Source organism: Coregonus lavaretus (genome assembly GCF_964263955.1).
Source record: "Coregonus lavaretus genome assembly, chromosome: 15".
Taxonomy (NCBI): Eukaryota; Metazoa; Chordata; class Actinopteri; order Salmoniformes; family Salmonidae; genus Coregonus; species Coregonus lavaretus.
This window is the reverse complement of record NC_140002.1, coordinates 23,191,322-23,215,573: the sequence shown is the minus strand read 5'-3', so window position 1 is coordinate 23,215,573 and position 24,252 is coordinate 23,191,322. Positions and strand designations below refer to the sequence as shown.

Genomic DNA, 24,252 nt, shown 5'->3' with positions numbered 1-24,252 from the left:
GAGTTGCAATGATCATGAGAACGGTGAGGAATCAGCCCAGAACTACACGGGAGGATCTTGTCAATGATCTCAAGGCAGCTGGGACCATAGTCACCAAGAAAACAATTGGTAACACACTATGCCGTGAAGGACTGAAATCCTGCAGCGCCCGCAAGGTCCCCCTGCTCAAGAAAGCACATATACAGGCCCGTCTGAAGTTTGCCAATGAACATCTGAATGATTCAGAGGTGAACTGGGTGAAAGTGTTGTGGTCAGATGAGACCAAAATCGAGCTCTTTAGCATCAACTCAACTCGCCGTGTTTGGAGGAGGAGGAATGCTGCCTATGACCCCAAGAACACCATCCCCACCGTCAAACATGGAGGTGGAAACATTATGCTTTGGGGGTGTTTTTCTGCTAAGGGGACAGGACAACTTCACCGCATTAATGGGACGATGGACGGGGCCATGTACCGTCAAATCTTGGGTGAGAACCTCCTTCCCTCAGCTAGGGCATTGAAAATGGGTCGTGGATGGGTATTCCAGCATGACAATGACCCAAAACACACAGCCAAGGCAACAAAGGAGTGGCTCAAGAAGAAGCACATTAAGGTCCTGGAGTGGCCTAGCCAGTCTCCAGACCTTAATCCCATAGAAAATGTGTGGAGGGAGCTGAAGGTTCTAGTTGCCAAACGTCAGGCTCGAAACCTTAATGACTTGGAGAAGATCTGCAAAGAGGAGTGGGACAAAATCCCTCCTGAGATGTGTGCAAACCTGGTGGCCAACTACAAGAAACGTTTGACCTCTGTGATTGCCAACAAGGGTTTTGCCACCAAGTACTAAGTCATGTTTTGCAGAGGGGTCAAATACTTATTTCCCTCATTAAAATGCAAATCAATTTATAACATTTTTGACATGCGTTTTTCTTGATTTTCTTTGTTGTTATTCTGTCTCTCACTGTTCAAATAAACCTACTATTAAAATTATAGACTGATCATGTCTTTGTCAGTGGGCAAACGTACAAAATCAGCAGGGGATCAAATACTTTTTTCCCTCACTGTATATTGCCAATAGGTTTTACTATCACTTTAGTTCTGAATTATCCTAGATTTGTTGCACTTGAAGTTGAAGCCGATCCTCATCCTCCCCATGTGTTTCACTACGGGATGTTTGTTTTCTGCCTCCTACGGAATTCCTCTGAAAAGGTATAGTTTGGAGTAACGTGAAACTCGGGGCTGTTGACACAGCCAGAGCTACAGCTTCCCAAAGCAGACAGCCATACAGCCAGGGAGCCAGCCAGCCATGAGTGGCGCAGTGGTCTAAGGCACTGCATCGCAGTGCTAGCTGTGCTACTAGAGATCCTGGTTCGAATCCAGGCTCTGTCGTAGCCGGCTGCGACCGGGAGACCCGTGGGGCGGTGCACAATTGGCCCAGCGTCGTCCAGGGTAGGGGAGGGAATGGCCGGCAGGGATGTAGGTCAGTTGGTAGAGCATGGCGTTTGCAACGGCAGGGTTGTGGGTTTGATTCCCACGGGGGGCCAGTATGAAAGAAAAAAAAATAATGTACTCACTAACTGTAAGTCGCTGTGGATAAGAGCGTCTGCTAAAATGTAAAACGGAGCAGCCGACCAGCCAGACACGGAGCAGCCAGCCAGCCACAGAGCAGTCTAGCTCAGTGTTGCCCTCTGCTCCGACTGACACGTCTCCCCACCTCCCCTCCTTCCTGGTGATTGACACATCTCATTAACGTAGAGTTATTTAACACCCAAACACTAAGAGCTGGACACATGATCCAGCCCATCCTGCCCACCTCAAGCTGCGTCTCAGGCCACTAAGACCATAAACAATGGGGCTAGGACCCACAAATCACACCCACCTCTGTTTCCTCTTAGAGTCGGATGACAGGTAGCCTAGCTACCCAGAAGGGTTTTAGAGCTGAACTGACATGTAGCCTATTTTGAGATATTGGATGGTATATTAACATTTTTGGTGTAATGAACCCTAGATAATATAGGCCAGGAGGGCCCATTATCATTGTCAGCATTGCTAAACTTTAATCTAGAGGGAGAAGAGGGTTGAGACAGACATTTTAAACATTACTGTTTATTTTAGAGAGTAAAACATCTAGCATCACCGATAACATTGAACCGCTCAGCCCAGTCCAAGCTCTTCTCTGTCCTGGCACCCCAATGGTGGAACCAGCTTCCCCCTGAAGCTAGGACAGCAGAGTCCCTGCCCATCTTCCGAAAACATCTGAAACCCTACCTCTTCAAACAGTATCTTAAATAATCCTCCTCCTCACCTCAACCCCCAAAATAAATACAAATAAATAACCTGAATCAGCACTTGCACTTCACCCCCCTTTCTAGCTCTGACTCCACTGATAGATACTTTATTGAGGAAAAATTTACTTTCTATGCCTGTGATATGTGGTTGCCCTACCTAGCTATCTTAAGATAAATGCACTAACTGTAAGTCACTCTGGATAATACCGTCTGCTAAATGACTCAAATGTAAAATGTAAATGTGAACGTGAACAACAATACTGCCCACTCATCTGAAACTCTCTGTGCCCTGTCCTCTTCCATGTCTATATCTTTCTAGGGGCTCTTTGTAAGCTATTCATTATAGCTATTAGCCATACAGCCACAACCTGAACAAAAACACTGCCCTCTCATCTGCCTCTGTGTGATGATTCATGTGGGGAGATTGTGTGTGATGTAGCCCCACAAGGATGGCTGCTAGCCCCACAATGATGGCTGAGTAATCATGGCCTCAGCAGCCACCCCGGGACCAGAAACAAAGTCAGCCGATATCAACCACTGAGTCAACACCTGGCTTGGCGCCCAAACTCAAGCACACGCACGCGCACGCGCACACACACACACACACACACACTCTTATCTGAACAGTACAGTCCGTTCAATGTGCTGTGGTTGCTCAACATCTCCAGATAAGATGTGTATGTGAATGAATGGGAATTCACAGGGGCATTTTAGCAAGGTTTTTTACTCAGTCCTGCTTTATAAGTGCAGTTTCAAGCGTACTCTCTGGGAGACACTCAAAACGATCTTCTTAAACCCACAAAGCTGTACAATTTCAAAGGGATAGGTACTGTGTCTTGAGAATGTCAGGTATCACGTCCCAAGTTAAGCGTATTGGGTTTTATGAATTTAGGTTCCCATATCACACACCGCCCCTCATCCAGGCATCCTGAGCATGTAGAGATGTGAGGAGGTGAGATATATCAGCTCCAGACTGATATCTGGCCTGCTGGCCTTATCTCCCTGTCCCCAGCTGGATCAGATGGCCTCCAACCCCAGACACAGGCTGCTATCAGGCCCAGCAGAGAGAACCCTGGCCTGGGTAGGACAAAGCCGGATGGCTCCCTGCCTGATCCTCCTCTGACTGACTGGCCATGATTTGTTACACATGAGAGATAAGCCAGCCGTGTGCTGGGGTTAAGCATGCCACTTAAAAGGCACTGGTTCTCTGTGATCACGAGTGCACTCTCCCGCTACCCCTTAACCCCTTACCCCCATCTCTCTTTCTCTTGTCTGTCTCCCTCTCTCATTTTCTCTCTTTCTCTGTCTTCAGCTGCTGTCTTTCTTTCTCTTTCTGTTCCTCCTGTCTCTTCATCTCTCTTTCTAAACGAATGACACATGGCCACAGAAAGAGACAAAGTTGATATTTTAAATTATACTTTATTTCATAGAAAACAAAACAATAAACAAATAAATTAGATATTTCTAAAATAATAATCTTGAGGATTTAAAAAAAAAAGAACATTGTGATTGTTACAATTGTATTGGGAGTACATAAATGGAATGTCATGCAGTTGATCCTGACATTGTGTAGTATGGGAATCAAAACAACAACACTGAAGAGCTTTGTGATACAACTCTCCATGGTGAAGGGCTAAGTTAAATTCATATAGGCTGTTCTGAAGCTAATGGTTTGGTTTTCAGTTGGAGGTCATGCATTGGCATAGCTGCCTTACAGGAGAAAAAAATGGTATTTTGAGCTAAATTGATGACACACCAAATAAATCTCACACCTCAACAGTAAGGATATCAATGTACACAAAAAGGTAGCTAGCCCCACTGCCCTGCTACCTGAATAGCTGTATTTTAAAAAAAAAACTGTATGAGCATTATGCTTTGCTTTCAACCCACAACGTCACAATCTTTTTCCTAAAAATGCTTTTGAGTCATCTGAATGAAAAACAACCCGGGGCAGTTAGATTGTGAAGCGTTGTTAAAACAGCAACATGAGAATCTTATCTATACGAATTGAGGTGAACCCTTTGCATTCCCTGGAGGACATTTCTAGAGTTCTTCCCAATGGTAACAGAGCATCAGAATTAGCATTTGTATATTAAAAGATAGTAGCAAGATAAAGATGGCTATCAGTGGGAGCCAGGCATTAACATAATAAGGGACTCTTCATTTGCACACAGGCCCAGGCTGAGGGGCTGAGGCTACCCCTGGATCACCCTACCCTCCCTGTCCCCACAGTCACACCCATCAGGATTGCCAAAAAGCCTATTGTCCAGGTCCGGCCTCAGCCTGTACCCCTGCAAACACACTGGGCCTGGTTAAAGGGTTAGAGGGGAAACAAAAGAGGAGGATTCTCCCATTTGAAATCAATCACACTGGGCCTTTCACATTCAGACATGCAGGTCCAGTCCTTTTCTTTTCATACAGCACTGACAGTAGAAGCTGGGCTACTCCCCCTGTATTCCCAGTGTCCTGTGTTGAATTGTATTATTCTCTTTCAGGGCCTAGACCATACTGTTCTTATAGTTAGTTTATGTATGCAACAATTGAAAGCATAAGGGATTGGGGGTCCTGAGGGCTTTGACCGAATGGCCTCAATGCCATACAAAGGCCAGAGCAGAGTACAAATGGGACTGAGGGTGTTTTGATGAAAAGGAATGTTTTGGCCGTTAAAACACTTGAATACATCATTTCTTTCTTCACCTCAGTTGAACACCTTCATTTTTGTATCATTTAGAATAATTTATAAAAAGGTAATTGTCTTTTTTGTGATATGTACATAAAATATTTTTATATTTTAATATATTCACAGGAAATCAAAAATTCTGGCACTTTGCTGCCCCTACAGCAACTTTTTAACACAAGAGATCCTGAGATTTAAGACAATTTTAAATAGCAAAATGTAAAATAATCTTATATACAGAGAGATTTATATTTAACAATCAGCTTCTCTGTTTTTTTATATCCAAATAAATATTTTTGGTAACACTTTATTTTAAGGTTCCGCAATAAACCATTTATAAGGCATTTACTAATCATTAGTAAAGCATTTTTGCAGTCCCTAATCTAAAGTGTGCACTATTTATACTTAATAAATACTTTATAAATTGTTTTGAGTGACCAGTGTAATTTCTCACAAAAAGATGGTAGACATTCCAGCAGTACCTGGTAAAAGAATTAGCATGCAACACAGGATGTTTAAGGAAATATATATACATGTGTGAATAACTTGCTTACTAACATTTACAAATGTGGGAATAATGAGTAATCAATTGTGAGCAAACTGTTTGTAAATGCCTTATAAATGCCGTATGAATGGTTTATTATGGACACTTAATATAAAGTGTTAACATATTTTTTGTTAAAACTTATTTTTCTGGTTTAAAAGCCCAGTTTGGATACTGTTCAGAGGCAAGCTTGGATGAGTTTGAGAACAAGAAGACCATTGTCGATCCTCTCTGTAGAGACCCAAACAAAAGAGAGTCCTTTTACTATAAAACCCCAAACCTGATAAGAAGAAGAAGAGGCAGCCATTTTAGATGACCAGGGTTCTGTAGTGCCAAGGTTTGAGATATTGTTCTTAGGCACAGTGCCAGAGCAGACAGTCCAAGTACCAATTTTCATGCAACATGGTCGTTGTCCAACGCAAACTTCTGCATGTAATGCCCTTTGAGCCAGAGGACTCCCTTTGGAGCCACTGTCTACCGCAGTGCCGTTTTCAGCTCTACCCGAGAATGCACGTCGTGGTAACCCAGCAGACAGGGGTCGGTGGACAGGGCATCATGGGTAAAGACAGAGTCATTGTCCGAGGAGCAAGAACTGGAGGTGTCCTCGCATGACGGGGAGTACTGTTCGAAGGGTGTCGACAGGTCCAAGTACTAACAAAAAAAAGCAGGAGAGAAACAGTTAAGCTTGGTAACACTTTGCATTTGTGTTGTTGTGTATTTTATTGTATTTTTAAGCTTGATGTTTGTGTTGTGTGATGTATAGTAAGTTTGACATTTTATCTGAGACTGTGCTGTGTACAAACCCAGAGAGATTTGCTTTCTTATCTTGAACTACAGGGTGTCTTACAGTAATAAACTAAACTATAGCTGGAACTGTCAGTTGCAACAGGACATCTGGCTAGCAGATTGTGTGTGTGTGTGTGTGTGTGTGTGTGTGTGTGTGTGTGTGTGTGTGTGTGTGTGTGTGTGTGTGTGTGTGTGTGTGTGTGTGTGTGTGTGCGCGCAAACAGGGGTCCAGACACCCACCTCGTCAGAGATAGACAGCAGCACTCGGTCTAGCTCCTCCACCAGCTGTTTGAAGGTGGGTCGTTGTGTGGGCACAGCATGCCAGCACTCCCTCATCTTCATGTAGCTGCACACACACACATAGACAGACAGGGCTAGTTAGTACCAGGGTATATACACACATCCACAGCATTTTCACATTTACACACATCCAAATATAGCACAGGAGAAAGGACACAAAATATATCTTCTGAAGGAAGGCAAACGTCCACTCACTGTTTCTTTCTTTCACAACACAGTAATAAACATCAATTTACAACTTCAAGTTGAATGGTTAGGTGAAGAGAACGCTGTTGTGTGTGTTTGGTAAGTTTTGGTATGCACTTATGTGTGTCTACTCACAGTTCGTGTGTGCAGTTGGAGGGTTTGTCCATGCGGTGGCCTTCCTTCAGCAGCTTGAAGAGCTCTTCCACGGGGATACCAGGGTACGGCGAGCCCCCCAGGGTGAAGATCTCCCACATCAGCACCCCAAAAGACCACACGTCACTTTGGTGTGTGTAGACTCTGTCGAACAAGGCCTCTGGTGCCATCCACTTCACTGGCAGACGTCCCTGCAAAACAGAACAACCACGTTAGTGAGCGGTGGACAGTCAGTGAGTCAGTCGCCAGAGCCGAAGCGACATTCCAGTTCTAGCCTTTCATCCAGTCTTCCCCACTTCATTCCCCCACTCCCCCCATTCCTCCCTCTCTTTCGCCCACTCCCTTCTTCCCTTCCTTGTCCCATTTTTCTAATTATCTCCCATTAAGCTGGCTGCCAATCAGTGGGCACACATCAAACATCTGTCTTTAAGAGCATTAAAGCTGCAAACATGCACAAGCCGACTGGGTGACACTAGACAGAGAGCAGACAGTGTGTTGTGTCTACATGTACCAGCAGGGGCTGTTCTGAAAGCTGGCCAGCCAGACGACACACAACAGCACAGCCCTGGCACAGGCACTTATGTCTGGGTTTAGGAGAGGGACAAGGTGCCACAGAGCCAGTCAGGGGGATTGCAGGATAGGATAACTCACGTTGGTGGTTTTCTTGTAGTAGTCGATCTGGTGCACTCCTCTTGCAAGGCCGAAGTCTGCGATTTTCATGACGTTGTCTTCTGTGACTAGGACGTTTCTGGCAGCAAGGTCTCTGTGGATGCACTGTAGAGAGCAGAAACCAGGGTAAAGTCAGAGAACATGAAGATATACGTCGTTTTGAGTTTTATTTTAAGTGTTTGTGAAATGTTACCCTACAATTAGAGTATTGCAATTACATGACGATGTCTACATTGCGGTTTTCTGTTTTTGCAGTCGTCATGTAAAACCAGATAGGATTGACATAGAAATTATTCGCTGTACGTTTCTAAAATTAAAAGACCCGGTCTTAAGTCAACACGCAGCGTCCAATTTTAACCAGACGCACCAAATTAAAAATCGACTTTATATAGATCTGGGGGTTTCGTCGAAAAACAACCCCTGTTTGCCAGATTTGAATGGATGTCATTAAGTTTATTTTGGTTTTCATTTGAAATAGACGTGGTATTTGGGGATTGGTGGAAATGAAAAAGCCTTGGTTTTGTGGGGGCTCCGTAATGGTGGGGTGGTTTCAGACTGCTGCATTCTTAGCAGGCCACAGAGACAGAAACCCGATGCCGGGGCACAGACGCAGCTCTGCGCCTGTTTGCTAACAGATTTATGGCTGTGCTAAAAAGGACAAAGCCCACTGCGGCAGGATGGAGGGATGGATGAACGGAGGGGTAAACAGGGCTCAACCACCACTCCACTGTGGAATGACAGGATGGTGTGTCATACAAAGGGATGTGTTGATAAGAGATACCAGGCTAGTGAATGAGGAAGGGTGTGTTGGGGGTAGAAGGGAAGGAAGGAGGGAGGGGGTTGCAACTTGCTCTTGCTTGTTGGCTAAACCCCTTCAGGCCAAAGTCATTCTATAGAAGGCCAGTTACAGATTTTAAACCTGATAGAATACATATGGAGATAACCAAACCCCTTAGGCCAAAGTCATCCATTTGAAAACCAAACGATATAGGTAGGGTATACAAGCCCAATTGCTGGCCAAACCCAATTAGGACATAGTACTCACCCTTTTGGAGGCCAGGTACTCCATGCCACGCGCCACCTGGTAGGCACAGGACAGCAGGTCTTTGAAGGTGAGCTGCTCCTCTGGCACTTTGGTCACATCAAAGGTATAGTCCATGCCGGGGGGCCGGCGGGCCCGCAGGTACTCCCTGAGGCTGCCTTTAGATGCATACTCTACCAGCACGTACAGAGGACCTGATGGGGGAGGGGAGAAAGTTAGTGATTGAGTCCACCCTCACTGAGGATGCCTGGAGGCATAGGACCACCATTAATGGCAATGTCACTGAGCAGGGCTAGAGTCAAATGAGTGAGGAGCAACAGTGAGATAGTAGCTTTTGACTTTTGGTTGTCATTATCTATTGTGAACTTGTGTCTTGAACTCACCTTCTTGTGTGCACACCCCCAGGAGATTAATGATGTTCTTGTGCTTGTCCATCACCTTCATCAGCTCCATCTCAGATATGAGATCTGACAGGTCTTTGTCTGTGGCATCATCTGGGGAACGAGAGGGACACACATTTGAAGTCTTAGGAACATATCTGGAAATAGAGTTAATAGTAAATCCTAGTCATTGTCCAGTCTCCTCCTAAGAAGATGGTACCTAGCTCATACCTTTCAGCATCTTGACGGCCACAGTGGAGACGTTCTCTTGATGGTCCTTGTTGATCCCATAGGCCTCAGCTCTGACCACCTGACCGAAGCAACCCTCACCCAGTGGCTTCCCTAAAGTCATACTGGAGAGAGGAAGGATAATGATGGTCAGTACAGTGAAGATACATGGAATTCAACAGAAACCAAAACACGTATTCAAGATGGAGGAACTCAATGACTGACTCAATAACCATTAAGGAACTACAACAAAACCAAGGAAGTCAAAGCAGAACTTACTTCTCCCTGGGAAACTCCCAGTCAGGGTCGTAGGGCAGTTCAAACTCCATGACTCCGGCCAGCATGGGGGAGCAGCTGGAAGACAGGCGGGCCACTCTCATCAGAGACGCACTGGACTTCCCTGACGAGTTGGACTCCACAGAGTACTGTCTGCGGAGGGGGAACTTGGAGAGTTTCTGGACGGGGAGGACATCGAAGGGTTCTCTGCTGGGGTTGACCTGCATGCGACACAGCACCACGATCACAATGGCCATGACCAGAGCCAGGAAGCCAGACGCGTAGATGATGATGTCAGTGTACTTGGTCTCCATTAGGTCCACCTCGTCAGCCACGTCCTCCTCTGTAAGAAGAAGACAATGAGAAGGAAATACGAGGATTGGTTAGAGACTGACTGTCTCAAGCACAAGTGACAATTCCTTCTGAACTCCTTTGGCACAACAAAAAGTCCTGTAGTATGTTGACCCAAAACACAAGGGACCATTTCTTCGGAACTCTTCTAGACTCCTTACTTTGGCCATATGTTGCCATATTGTTGTTTGAGTAATAAACATACCCGAGAGGACGGTGAGCCAGGCAGACTGGTAGGAGAAGCCGATGGAGTTTCCAGCCAGACAGGTGTACTCTCCAGCATCCTCCATGGTCACCTTAGTCAGGTAGAGAACTTCCACCTCCGACATGTTTAGGCTGCCTGTCTTCAGTATCTGAACGTAGGGAGTCCCGTCGGGGCCGTAGCGGCTGCCGTTCCTCTCAATGTGTTTCAGCCACTGGATGTGGGGCTGGGCATCGCTGTAGACCTTACAGAAGAACTGGACATCAGTGCCCACCACCGCTGTAGTGTTGGCTGGCAGACCAGCCTGCAGGATAGGCCTGTGCGGGGAGCGCTCTGAAATCAGAGAGCAAGGGAGGGGGAGAGAGGTAGAAATAGAGAGAGAAAGTGTTAGACTCCAGAGGGCAATGAGGATTCCCCTTGACCGGGGGAAGAGTTCAAAGTTTGGCCGGGGAGACAGCAAGAAATGCCTCTGTTCAAAGAAGAAAAGGAAATGCCTCTGTTCAAAGGAGCACATCGCCGACTGAACTGCCAGAAGTACTCTGAAATGCCTGAAATACCCTAGCAATTGAAGTAAATACTATTCTAAAATAACAGTATTTTTTTTAGATTCAGATGAAACAACGATATCTCCCGATTTTTGTTTTCTACATGTGGTGTTTCAGAGGCATGGAGAGAAAGGCCAGTGGTAATGACCAATGTTAATCTGACTGATCGCAGCGCAGCACTGCCAAAGGGGAAGGGACCGATAAGCAGGCAGCGTCTCTCACAACCAACGCCAGCCATACTCAGTCAGTCTCACTAATTGGTTTCATTAGCAATTTTATTTTCTAGCCAGGCCAGCTTTGAAGTTGCTGCGTTGCTTCTCTCTCTTTCTCTGTTCTGTGTGTGCATGCTCTTTTACCCCTCGCATGCTTCTGGAGACAGCAGTTGACCCCACGCGGGACTGCCAAGCCGCCGAAACAAACTGGCCAGTCACAGGTCAGGGTGAAAACTGGTCGGGACGCCTGGCCGTCCGCTCTCTCTCCTCTCCCTGCCACGGCTGACGCCAGCTCCCCCTCAACACCCCCCCTACTTCCAACAACCCCCCCCCCCCCCGCCCCGCCCCCTTAGCCTCTTTTCCCCCGACAGGCCAGATATTTACTGCCTCTGTGTCTCTCTCTCTCTATCATAAAACATCCCAGTGGACTTCTAAAGCCCCGGGGCGGGTGCTAGGTTAATCGTGGCGCCCCCGTGGGCCCAGCCTCCCTGGCGGCTCCCTCATCGGCTCTTTCCTCCCTCATCGGGTGTTTCTCTCTTTCTGTGTTTCTCTGTGTCTAGTGAGACACCACTGGGGGAGAGCGGGGAGAGAGCTGGGACATGACAGTAATTAGGCCTGACATGTGCTAAGTATCATGGGCCGGCAGTGGCTCCGCGAGGAGACAGGCCTGTGTCTAGATGTCTAGAGTGGGGTGGTGGTGGGTGTAGGAGGGTGGTGACAATACTGTATAGTACTGCACACACCATGGAGCTTTGACTAGCTGTACGGACTTTATAATGAGTTCATGCCAACTTGACTTTCAGTCATTATGGAGAGGCAGACGGATAGGGCTTGTGTTAAGTTTGACAGAATTTGGTTGAATTAGAGTATGGTGGAGGGAATTACATTTGCTAATTTCCCATACTATCACTCCCAGCTTTGGGAGTTGAATGTCAGATGAGCAAACAGCAGACTGTTGTTGGGTAGGTGAAGAGAGGTTTTTGTTGTGAGGTGAGTGAGTGTGTGTTCTTACCCAGCACGTCCAGAAGGTAGCTGTGTGTGATGGAGCCGTATTTATTCTCCACCAGACAGGTGTAGTTCCCACGGTCTGAAGGCACCACACTCTCCATCACCAGGCTCCAGTGCTGGTGTCTCAACTATAAACGGAAAAAATGGACACGTTAGAAATGGGTTGTCTGTATGTTGTGTGTTGGACCATTCCTATGGATACAAGTTATACTGGCTTGTCCTTTGGAAGTGCTAGTCTGTCTCTATGGTAACTTGTTGTTGATGGATCCAGTTTAAATAGATTCACAATGTGTTACTTCCCTATTGAGACTAAATGTCAGGTACCAGGGTTGAGGCCAAAGTATGTGGCGGTTTTACGCTAGTAATGAAAACCACAACCACGTCTTTCTCCCCCTCCCTCCTTCACCCTCCTTCTCTTCTCTTCCCACCCTAACCACTCTCCTACTGTCTTTGCTCCCAGGTTGGTCACCTTGATGCCTCCAATGCGGTGCTCTCCCCTGAACTCGCGTCCGTTCTTCAGCCAGCGGATGGAGGGCAGAGGGCTGCCCATGGCCGGGCAGCGGAACTTGACTGTGTTCCCTGCCGGCACTGCGTACAGCTTCTTCTCCATGCGCTGGGTGTGGGTCCAGTAGGGACCTCTTGTGAAGTAGACCTGGTCATTGTCTATCTCAGCTGACGTGTCTTCTAGACCATTGTCCTCATCATCATCACCTGAGCCCACTGAGTCTGAGAGAGAAGCATAAAGACATGGAAAGAGCTAATAACATTCTCATAACTGATCATTCAGGAAGGGTGAACTTAGAACATAGAAATGGATCAATAGAACCTAAAACTACATTGGATCCTACTTGAGAATGGCACCGGAGAAGATGGCTGCCGTTTTACAGCCCTCTAACCAATTGTGCTATTATGTGTGTTTTTCCGCGTTATTTGTAATTTATTTTGTACATAATGTTTCTGCCATCGTCTCTTATAACCAAAAAGAGCTTCTGGATATCAGGACAGCTATTACTCACCTCGTATTGGACAAAGATTTTTTCTTCAATGAGGCGGCCGCGAAGGATATCCTACAGACACCCGACAAGGCCCAAATTCCCGTCATTCGCATGAGGAAGAGACGGAGATATGGTGGACGTAGGCCGGGGTGCCTTGTAAGGATCCGACGGCGAGCGAGTAAACTGCCTCTCCCATCAATCCTATTAGCCAATCTTCAATCATTTGAGAATAAATTGGATGACCTAAGATTACGGTTATCCTACCAACGGGACATTCAAAACTGTAATATCTTATGTTTCACAGAGTCGTGACTGAATGACAACATACAGCTAGCGGGCTATACGCTACATCGGCAGGATAGAACGGCTGACTCCGGTAAGACAAGGGGTGGCGGTCTGTGTATATTTGTAAACAACAGCTGGTGAACTAAATCAAATACTAAGGAAGTCTCGAGGTTTTGCTCGCCTGAGGTAGAGTATCTTATGATAAGCTGTAGACCACACTATTTACCAAGAGAGTTTTCATCTATATTTTTCATAGCTGTCTATTTACCACCACAAACCAATGCTGGCATTAAGATTGCACTGAATGAGCTGTATAAGGCCATAAGTCAACAGGAAAACGCTCATCCAGAGACAGCGCTCCTAGTGGACGGGGACTTTAATGCAGGGAAACAAATCCGTTCTACCTCATTTCTACCAGCATGTTAAATGTGCAACCAGAGGAAAAAAAACTCTAGACCACCTTTACTCCACACACAGAGACGCATACAAAGCTCTCCCTCGCCCTCCATTTGGCAAATCTGACCATAACTCTATCCTCCTGATTCCTGCTTATAAGCAAAAACTAAAGCAGGAAGCACCAGTGACTTGGTTATTTAAAAAAGTGGTCAGATGACGCAAATGTTAAGCTACAGGACTGTTTTGCTAGCACAGACTGGAACATGTTCCGGGATTCTTCAGATAGCATTGAGGAGTACACCACATCAGTCACTGGCTTCATCAATAAGTGCATTGATGATGTCGTCCCCACAGTGACCGTACATACATACCCCAACCAGAAGCCATGGATTACAGGAAACATCCGCATTGAGCTAAAGGGTAGAGCTGCCGCTTTCAAGGAGCGGGACTCTAACCCGGACGCTTATAAGAAATCCCGCTATGCCCTCCGACGAACCATCAAACAGGCAAAGAGTCAATACAGGACTAAGATTGAATCGTACTACACCGGCTCTGACGCTCGTCGGATGTGGCAGGGCTTGAAAACTATTACAGACTACAAAGGGAAGCACAGCCGCGAGCTGCCCAGTTACACAAGACTTCCAGACAAGCCAAACCACTTCTATGCTCGCTTCGAGGCAAGCAACACTGAAGCATGCATGAGAGCACCAGCTGTTCCGGATGACTATGTGATCACACTCTCCGTAGCCAATGTGAGTAAGACCTTTAAGCAGGTCAGCATTCACAAGGCCGCAGGGCCAGACGGATTACCAGGACGTGTACTCCGAGCATGTGCTGACCAACTGGCAAGTGTCTTCACTGACATTTTCAACATGTCCCTGACTGAGTCTGTAATACCAACATGTTTCAAGCAGACCACCATAGTCCCCGTGCCCAAGGACACTAAGATAACCTGCCTAAATGACTACCGACCCGTAGCACTGACGTCTGTAACCATGAAGTGCTTTGAAAGGCTGGTCATGGCTCACATCAACACCATTATCCCAGAAACCCTAGACCCACTCCAATTTGCATACCGCCCCAACAGATCCACAGATGATGCAATCTCTATTGCACTCCACACTGCCCTTTCCCACCTGGACAAGAGGAACACCTATGTGAGAATGCTATTCATTGACTACAGCTCAGCATTCAACACCATAGTGCCCTCAAAGCTCATCACTAAGCTAAGGATCCTGGGACTAAACACCTCCCTCTGCAACTGGATCCTGGACTTCCTGACGGGCCGCCCCCAGGTGGTAAGGGTAGGTAACAACACATCTGCCACACTGATCCTCAACACGGGGGCCCCTCAGGGGTGCGTGCTCAGTCCCCTCCTGTACTCCCTGTTCACCCATGACTGCATGGCCAGGCACGACTCCAACACCATCATTAAGTTTGCCGACGACACAACAGTGGTAGGCCTGATCACCGACAACGATGAGACAGCCTATAGGGAGGAGGTCAGAGACCTGGCCGTGTGGTGCCAGGATAACAACCTCTCTCGCAACGTGACCAAGACAAAGGAGATGATTGTGGACTACAGGAAAAAAAAGAGGTCTGAGCACGCCCCCATTCTCATCGACGGGGCTGTAGTGGAACAGGTTGAGAGCTTCAAGTTCCTTGGTGTCCACATCACCAACGAACTATCATGGTCCAAACACACCAAGACAGTCGTGAAGAGGGCACGACAAAGCCTATTCCCCCTCAGGAGACTGAAAAGATTTGGCATGGGTCTTCAGATCCTCAAATAATTCTACAGCTGCACCATCGAGAGCATCCTGACTGGTTGCATCACCGCCTGGTATGGCAACTGCTTGGCCTCCGACCGCAAGGCACTACAGAGGGTAGTGCGTACGGCCCAGTACATCACTGGGGCCAAGCTTCCTGCCATCCAGGACCTCTATACCAGGCGGTGTCAGAGGAAGGCCCTCAAAATTGTCAAAGACTCCAGCCACCCTAGTCATAGACTGTTCTCTCTGCTACCGCACGGCAAGCGGTACCGGAGTGCCAAGTCTAGGTCCAAAAGACTTCTCAACAGCTTCTACCCCCAAGCCATAACACTCCTGAACAGCTAGTCATGGCTACCCAGACTATTTGCACTGCCCCCCCACCCCATCATTACTTAAACTAGCCGGTGCCCCCGCACATTGACTCTGCACCGGTACCCCCCTGTATATATAGCCTCCCTACTGTTATTTTACTTTTTGTTGTTGTTTTATTTTACTTTTTTATTAAAAAATAAATGCACTGTTGGTTAAGGGCTGTAAGTATAAATACCTGTTGTATTCGGCGCATGTGGCCAATAAAATTTGATTTGATTTGATTTGGTATCTCTAAAGCTCAGATCTTATTTTTCTAGATCCAGACCTCACCTGCTACGGTAATGGTGAAGTTCCTCAGGGGCTCCTTGGTTCCCCGGAGGACACACACATACACCCCAGAATCCTCGTACGTCACGTCCGTGATCTCCATAACGCCCCCGTGGATCTGGATGCGGGCGGTGTGCAGCACCCGGGTCCATTCCTTGTACCAATACACGCCCCCCGGTCGGTTGGTGTCACAGCGCAGCTTGAGGACATCACCCGGTTCCAGAAGCAGGTGCTCATTGGTGTCCTCACTAAGGTCATCCAGGACATCTGCAGGGACAACGGAGAGACAAAACAAACACGTGAGTATTGACACACACTAAAAGACACGTACACACACAGGCAAGTCAGTGGGCACGTCTCGTTCTAAAAAGAGTGGCCATCCCCTCAATTATGACCTTTCAACTCTCGCCCACATTATCCCCCTGACACACCCGACACATACAAAAAAATATTTCCATGGCGACCGGGAGGCCTCTCCACCTCTCTCTGCTCCTTGTTTTGTTTAGCATAGATCACTGTGGGAGTGAGAGCAAGCTAGCTACCTGAAAAAATAAAAGAGAAAAGGAAGAAAGATAAAAAATGATGTAGCTAATGAACGTGTTGTAGCGTGACAGCGGATGGGCCTTCACAAACAAATCGATGGGGTGGCAATGGTTCAGTGGCGGTCTAAGACGCAGGCTCGGAGAGAAAGCCCTGTTCCAGCCCACCAAACAGGCCCATGTCATCCTCATTCATACTCCTCTCTGTTCTCTCTACTCCACTGGGATAGAGGCAGTTCAATGGCAATTACCTGCTGGGACTTCAATAGCCGTACTCTGGTCCAGGGAACGAGAGATCAGGGTCCCTAACAGGAAAGACAAGGAATGAGATGAACATACATTGACTTCCAACTAGTTATTGTTGTTAGTCATCAATTACTATCAGGATATAATTGACTATAAAACACGAGGCTACACTGAATGGGAAGCCATAGAGATCCTATTAAATTATGTATTCTAATTCCTAATCTATGTGGGAAGCATCCCATAGCCTGATTAACAAACTCTGGTTTACCTGGTAGAACCTGTAGCCAGGTAGACTGCATGGACTGAAGCTGGAGTCCAGCATGTGTGGTGGTCTCAGCCATACAGATGTACTCCCCAGCGTCTTCCAGAGAAACGTTGCTCAGAGACAGAGAGTTCACTTTGGAGATGTTGCTCTGGAGGGCCGTCAGAGCTCTAAGATGTGGCTGGCCCTCGGCTCCCAGGCGATCTCCGTCTCTCTTCAGCCACTGAACCTTGGTGAAGGCCGGCCTGTGGACCTTACACAGCAGCTTCACCTGTCCCCCTACAACCGCTGTAGCGTTCTCAGGGTAATGAGGCAGGACGAGTGGACGAGACAATCTCTGATCTGTACAGAGAGAACGAGAGAGGAGAGAAATCGTGAGAAGAAGGAAAACGGTTTCAGTTGACATCTAAACGCTTCCATAGAAGTATGTGTTTCTTGCATTTCTCAGCGTGCTTGTGTTTGAATGCGGGCTGCTTGGTTGGTGGGTGATGGAGTGTACTGATAAACTGGGGCTAATGTGTCACGATAAGTGCTCCCCTGGCCTCCGCTCGTTCAGCCATATGCGACGTGCCCGCTCAGTCAAAAAGCTGAAAAGTGCAATTCCAGGCCAATTTTCTGTGCGATTACTTCCTGCAACCCCCTCAGTCAGTCAAAAGGCAATCTGTTCCCCCTGCTTGAGGAGCTGCTCTCTCTAACTGCTCCACGCGAGGCAGGCGGAGGTAGAGGAGGAGGAGGAATACACAGGGGAGAGCTAGGCCATCAAGTTAATGGTGAGAGAACAACACGACCCTGTTCACTCTGTAATGCTCCATTTGTACAGCCAATACATAATACCATCATTATGCTTTCAGAGGCATTTCATATTAAAAGCTCAAGAATTGAGCTTTGGGGGGGAAAAATTATTCGTTCTTGAATTGCCATGATTGATCGCCAAATGATCCTTATCATTTGTATGGTCGGTTGAATTCAACTCAAATTAGCAACAAAAATAATACAGTTGTATTACACTGTAATAAGTACCTTATATGCTCCTTGTCCATTGAAAACTCCTATTCACTTGACTATGAGATTGACCCATCTAGACATTAGTTTACCATCCCATCCCACACTGTGAATTTACTTTGCAGTACAGTATAAAAAGCTGTGGCAACTTTAAAAGTGCCGCTTTCTATTAAGCCTGGAAAGGCAACGTTCCCCACCAAGTACACAGAGCCATGCTAATGAACTTGTGAGGACTTGGAGCGGCCCGTGGCCTTCATTTGAACTCACAGCTAGCTGAGTGTGAATAGTCACCCAGTGTCGAGGGGGCAAACACAACACAACACAAAACATTTCACTGGTGTGACTCGACTGGCAGGGGGGACTGTGCTGGGTTTGACCATTTGGCCATCAGATGCACTCGCCTCTTTCATGACTAGAGTTCCTTTAGGGGTGAATCCATGGTATGCTATGGTTTGTTTCTTTTCTGGGTGACACATTTGGCAACGTAAGTCTTCTACATTAGTATCCCTTCACCACAAAGGATATGCTGAGAACCAACTGCAATAACGCAATATTGTCAGTAATATACTGGCGCTATCTGAACAGTGAGCGATAATATTGCAGCCACATTGCTTACAACACATTAGGAGAGACCAGTGATTAACCAGTTAAAATGCAGAGCATCCTACATGCCAATTAATTTTGATTTATGTCATATCTGGAGGGGATAAATTCCTCAGTAAATCACAGTCAAAGCCTGAGTGTGAGCAGCGCTGTTCTACGTTAGCACACTGACGCCTGTGCTCCGGAACGATGTGTGTGGCATACATTTCACTCCTCCTCTGTGAGAAAAATACCACCAAGTTCATCCTGCAACCACACTTAAACAGTTCATAACGGCTGCCTCTGTTCTCTCTCTCCTCTCTTTTTTTTCCTGGTTGGTAACTGGAACTTTCCTGGATGGTGTTGCCGTGCTGAATTATTACCGTTGTCCAATGAGTAAAATGTTTTCTGGCAGGAACTTAGTGCTGTATTGTAGTGCTGCATTCTCCACAGCGGGAGTCAGCTTTTCCACGGAGTCATGGGGAGACCCTCTTAACAAACAGGCCCATCGAAAAACTACCAGGGTTCACCTTACACAGTCCCCTCTCTCTCTCTTACCCCTCTCACTGCTGTGGTAGACGAGGGGTTTTTCATCAGTGAATTGCCGTACACATCACCGACAAACTGAAATGGTCCACCCACGCAGACAGAGTGGTGAAGAAGGCGCAACAGAGCCTCTTCAATCTCAGGAGGCTGAAGAAATTCGGCTTAGCACCTAAAACCCTCACAAACTTTTACAGATGCACAATTGAGAGCATCCTGTCGGGCTGTATCACCACCTGGTACGGTAACTGCACCGCCCACAACCGCAGGGCTCTCCAGAGGGTGATGCGGTCTGCTGAACGCATTACCGGGGGCAAACTACCCGCCCTCCAAGACACATACAACACCCGATGTCACAGGAAGGCCAAAAAGATCATCAAGGACATCAACCACCCGAGCCACTGCCTGTTCACCCCGCTATCATCCAGAAGGCGAGGTCAGTACAGGTGCATCAAAGCTGGGACCGAGAGAATGAAAAACAGCTTCTATCTCAAGGCCATCAGACTGTTAAATAGCCATCACTAGCACATTAGAGGCTGCTGCTGCCTATTGAAATCACTGGCCACATTAAGAAATGGAACACTAGTCACTTTAACAATGTTTACATATCTTGCACTACTCATCTCATATGTATATACTGCATTCTATTCTATAATATGCTACTGTATCTTAATCCATGCCGCTCTGTCATTGCTTGTCCATATATGTATATATTCTTAAATCCCATTCCTTACTAGTTTTGTGTGTATTGGGTATATGTTGTGAAATTGTTAGATATTACTGCACTGTCAGAGCTAGAAGCACAAGCATTTCGCTACACCCACTATAACATCTGCTAAACACGTGTATGTGACAAATAAAATTTGATTTGATTTTGTATTTGAATCTTTTGGAAGTTATTTACTGTGCTTAGACTTTCTAAACAGCTGTGAATAATGTATTGTAAAAACATTGACCAAAGTTTTTTAAATGAGCCCTAGACTAGAGTAGGGCTTCCACCTTTCCTGATAGCAATCAATATAGGGGCTTAAAAGAGACCCCAGCTCCTTTAAGCCTGGAGGGCTGCAATTTGCCGAGCATGTAGCCAATCTGCACACATCATAACAATACTTTGAGCTGAATGGATGGCTGTGGCAGGTAATAAACGAAGACAGGCGTGTGTTTGTAAAGCATCAATGGAAGCCCCCCCTCATCCTCTCCTTCCTACCCTCCAACCCTGGCCCTCTCGGCTGGCAACGGGCCAGACAAATGTACACTTCCGAGCCCCAGGGTCTTGGAGGGATCGGGTAGCATGGTTTACGGCACCAAAAACACTGGGAGTTTTTTTTATCCTCATCCCCACAAAAATGATTACAACCTTTCTCCTTCCTGTCACCTTGAATTCGACTGGATCACACCTTCCCTATGGCTCGCTGCTCTCCTATAAATAGTCCAACCTAATGAATCAAAAGGTTACTGTACTGTACAGCTACGGGCACTTTTCTCCTTCCTCAATGAGATCTTTCAGTGAATAAAATTGAAATGTGAGGGGGAAGTGTTCATTTAATGGCCTTTCTATTATTTGTAAAGCTTTTGTTGGTGGTTTATTTTATTACTTGTCTAAGCAGAACTGAGCAACCTCACTTTAAACGTTAAGCTGTGTAGTAAAGACTTAAGAGATGTATTTTCAGAAACCCCACAGTTGAGAAACCACCCTCAGGGAGAATTCAACCAGTGGTCCATCAGCAAATCATTCTCAAGAGGGCTTTGGACCATTCATCAGTGTAGGGGAAATAACATATAAGAACAACAGTCTTGGCAATGTTTAGAAACCTACCTTTTGTTTTTCCGTCTTCTGGCCCGATGGCTTTGGCCAGGAGTCCAACAGTCAGACAGAGTATGACGATGCAAACCGTATAGACATTCACCATCTTGCAGATGTGTGTGATAGCAAAAGAATGAAGGGGGGCTAACCCTGGCCTCACACACCGATTCCGGGCATTGGCAAACTCAACACACACACCAAAAACTGGACCTGGAAGGACAACACAACACAGAGTCAGTCATTATTTAAAATTGTAGAATGTGATTTCAGTAAGTAGCACTGAACTTGTTTGTGGTATATAGCCTTGTGAATAGGTAGAGATAGAAAGAGCCTCTTTTAGTCTGGCCTTGTATTCTTATTAAACAGGTGTCCTGAATGTCCAGTCATTAAAGCACATTGTCCACTGTCCCCTGCATCATGAATAACTAGAGGCTGTGAATGTGCGGCTGGAAGAAAGGTGCACAGCCTGACTGGATAATGGGCTGTTACTATGAAAACACTTGAGATTTGCCAGGAAGCTATCGGGGAGCAACAATAGCAAATTCACAGGCACACTCAACACAACAGACAGGCCAGAACAGAGAAGAAAAATAAGCCTGCATATGTCATTTTCCCTGAGCCCTGTAAATAATCAGCCTGGCCTCAAAGACCTAATATTTACGTAACATAGTACATTTAAATCTGTGACACTCAAATGAGTATGATATGTTAAGTTTGGTATGGTTACATAAGACAAAGGGTTACATAAGATAAAAACTAAAGGAGGGAGGTTGGTCTTGCAACCCAAAGGTTGCATGTTTGAAACACTTTAGCATTTTAGATACTAAGCATGTTAGCTAACCCTTCCCCTAACCCCTAGATAATGTTAGCCACAACAAATTGGAATTTGTAACATATCATACAAACTTTAATTCGTATCATACTAAATGGATGATGGACATCCACAAATTAAGAGCCTACATACCATACAAAAGGTAACATACTGTATCATACTAAATGGATCGAGACAGGTCTACGTTTACTATATTACGTCTACCCCTGAGTCCAGGTTGAAATAATCTAGTGAGGATTTATTCAACAGTAAACTATTTTTAGAGCAGACTGTTCTTATGAGGACAAAAAAACATTCTGATTTGATGGAAAGATGTTTATTTTTATTATCGCGTGACAGGGGACCACAGTTGGCAACAGGAACAAGACTGAGCTGCGTGATTATTTTGTCCAGGTGCCATGACGCCAACCGAACCGGGCCGGGCCAACTGTGCACAGGCGCCAGTCCTGGAGTGTTCCATGCATACCATGTGCGTGCCGCCATGGCGCACACGGTTTAATAACTATCCCGTGAATGAACTATAGCCTATTCTTTCTCCATTTAGAACTGGGGGGAAATAATTTTTATATGTAGTCTTATTTACGGCGCGTTTATCCTCAACGAAGTGAAAGGTGAGTTTATCTCGATGTGGTCCCATTAAATAAACTAGTGAAAGTTGTCCAGTGGTTTGTCTGTGTTTATGTCAAAAGCACCAAGTGAAAGACAAACATGCCTTCAATATCGTGAAGGATTTACACAATCAGTTAATTTGTTTGCGTTCATTTATTCGCATTAGCGGTTACAATGCTGTTGTCATAAATCAAACGATGTCTTCTGCTCCTTTACCTTCATCCAACTATTTCTGTAAAATGTTAACTAGATGATCATCGTGATAAATTCCATATAACTTAAACCAGTTTCCCAAGGCGCGTTACAATTATTGCCTATAAGCCTATCTTTGTAGCCTAACTGATATAACCAATATAAATTGTCCAGTTGGTTTATAAAGTATTGGACGAAAAACACAACAACATCATGTCATGCGTCTGTTTCACACGCTCCCAAAGTCAATCAAATCGATATGACAGTGGAAACAATGTTGCAACTCTTTACTGCACAGATACTGCCACATTCAGCAATCTCTCATTCACTTGTGAGCAAACTCTGAAATTGACGGGGATTTTGCAGTGTCAAAAATACATTATTGGAACAGAAGTATGGCTGTATTATCATGCATTTCATTAAAACTCTTACATTGTTGTAACCGAATCGCATTGTCTGATACAGGCCTAATGTTTTTACAAAAAAACATAACCAGTCATGGAACTATTTGCAAGAAGGGTTATTCATGGACTAGTACAATGTGTGGAGTTGAAATCAATTTGGCAATGAAACAATTGTTTAGTGGACTGTAACCTCTAAATAAAGTAACATATTACCACGAAATAATTATGCAACCTCGCGGATCCAAGGAAATCGTATTACCTTTTTGTTCGGTCTTTGCTCTTAATGATCGATCCTTGATAAAGTTCGATTAGGCACCAGAATATCCAAGTTCCATTCGATCGAGGTGAATATTGGAATCTTAATTTGGGCTTCTGTTTCTTTCTCTTTTTAAAGTCTTTGGTGATTGCCTTTAGTGTGCGTCCTGGTGAAAACCTCGGAGATACACTTATCCATCCATCAAAACAACCATAACATGAAGGACAGCTGCCGGTGGTGAGCAGGCAGGGAAGGAGCTAGCTCTGATCCTTGGAACTGGGGCGCAAAGTCCACTTCACCCTGACCCAATTGTGTTCTCACTGCAGAATGAGGCTTGCGCGCCAGGCTCCTTCTTTCGGGTTCATGCGGCAGAAAGTGCTAAATCCATAAGGAGAGACTTCGGCCAAACTTGCTGCTTAATTCACATTTCCCCTCTTGCGAATGGAAGGAACAAGATCCGTGTTGGTTGTTGCAAATAGAAACAGACAAATCTCCGATGGACTCGGTGTAGTCCCTTATATCGCTCCTTTCTCAATCAATGTGGATACATTATTCGGCTACAGCGCGGCAACAATATAGCAGATGTTGGTCAATCTTTGCGCACGGTGGTTTGCTCTTCACTAGCTCAGAGTCCGTTCATTAATTAGTTGGTCCCAACAGAACGTAGTACATTTAAAAGCGAGCTAAATCTCAATTAGGCTAGCTAGCCACTCTGATAATGTTGCGGGGTAGCCTACTGCTGCGTCTCGCTGCTGATCCGACTCCACTGCACTGAGCGCAAGAGTCACAACAATGGACTAAAACGAGCGAGAAGAGGGAGGAGGGGGTAAGATTCTGTAACCCCCACCCCCAAAACAAATCCCCTCAGAGGCTGCCCCCTCGGTGACAAATATAAACCAAGATCTCTACCGCCTCCACTCCATTTACCCCAAATCCAAGATCTTAATTTACAGTTTCTCTGGATTGTTGCTCTATTAGGTTTAATGTATCTTTTCAGGCAGATTTAGCACTTGATTATCAATATTTTTTTAAACGTAGGCTATTGGACTAACAAATATATTCTTCTTGAGAAA

At 45.9% G+C, this 24,252-nt stretch overlaps 1 protein-coding gene across 1 annotated transcript; it reads right to left on the bottom strand.

The window, feature by feature from the left end:
- Positions 1-3,661: 3,661 nt before the first annotated feature.
- Positions 3,662-23,922, bottom strand: LOC311142917 (fibroblast growth factor receptor 4-like). Its single transcript, XM_084178659.1, has 16 exons — positions 23,183-23,922; positions 20,899-21,096; positions 16,962-17,297; positions 16,699-16,752; positions 15,912-16,175; positions 12,291-12,547; positions 11,826-11,949; positions 10,060-10,389; positions 9,507-9,846; positions 9,231-9,352; positions 9,003-9,113; positions 8,623-8,813; positions 7,560-7,682; positions 6,891-7,099; positions 6,510-6,615; positions 3,662-6,134 (listed from the first exon to the last, which is right to left on the bottom strand). Exons 2-16 carry the CDS (start codon positions 20,990-20,992, stop codon positions 5,958-5,960), a joined length of 2,838 nt encoding a protein of 945 aa, XP_084034785.1. The 5' UTR covers positions 20,993-21,096; positions 23,183-23,922; the 3' UTR covers positions 3,662-5,957.
- Between the last annotated feature and the right edge of the window lie 330 nt (positions 23,923-24,252).

Excerpts from the sequence above, each read along its gene's own strand:
- LOC311142917 (XM_084178659.1), bottom strand. The coding sequence starts at position 20,992 with ATGGTGAATGTCTATACGGTTTGCATCGTCATACTCTGTCTGACTGTT. Across the intron at positions 10,390-11,825 it reads CTACCTTCTGGACGTGCTGG|AGCGCTCCCCGCACAGGCCT; the intron begins GTAAGAACACAC and ends CTCTGATTTCAG. Across the intron at positions 9,847-10,059 it reads CTGGCTCACCGTCCTCTCGG|AGGAGGACGTGGCTGACGAG; the intron begins GTATGTTTATTA and ends TTCTTCTTACAG.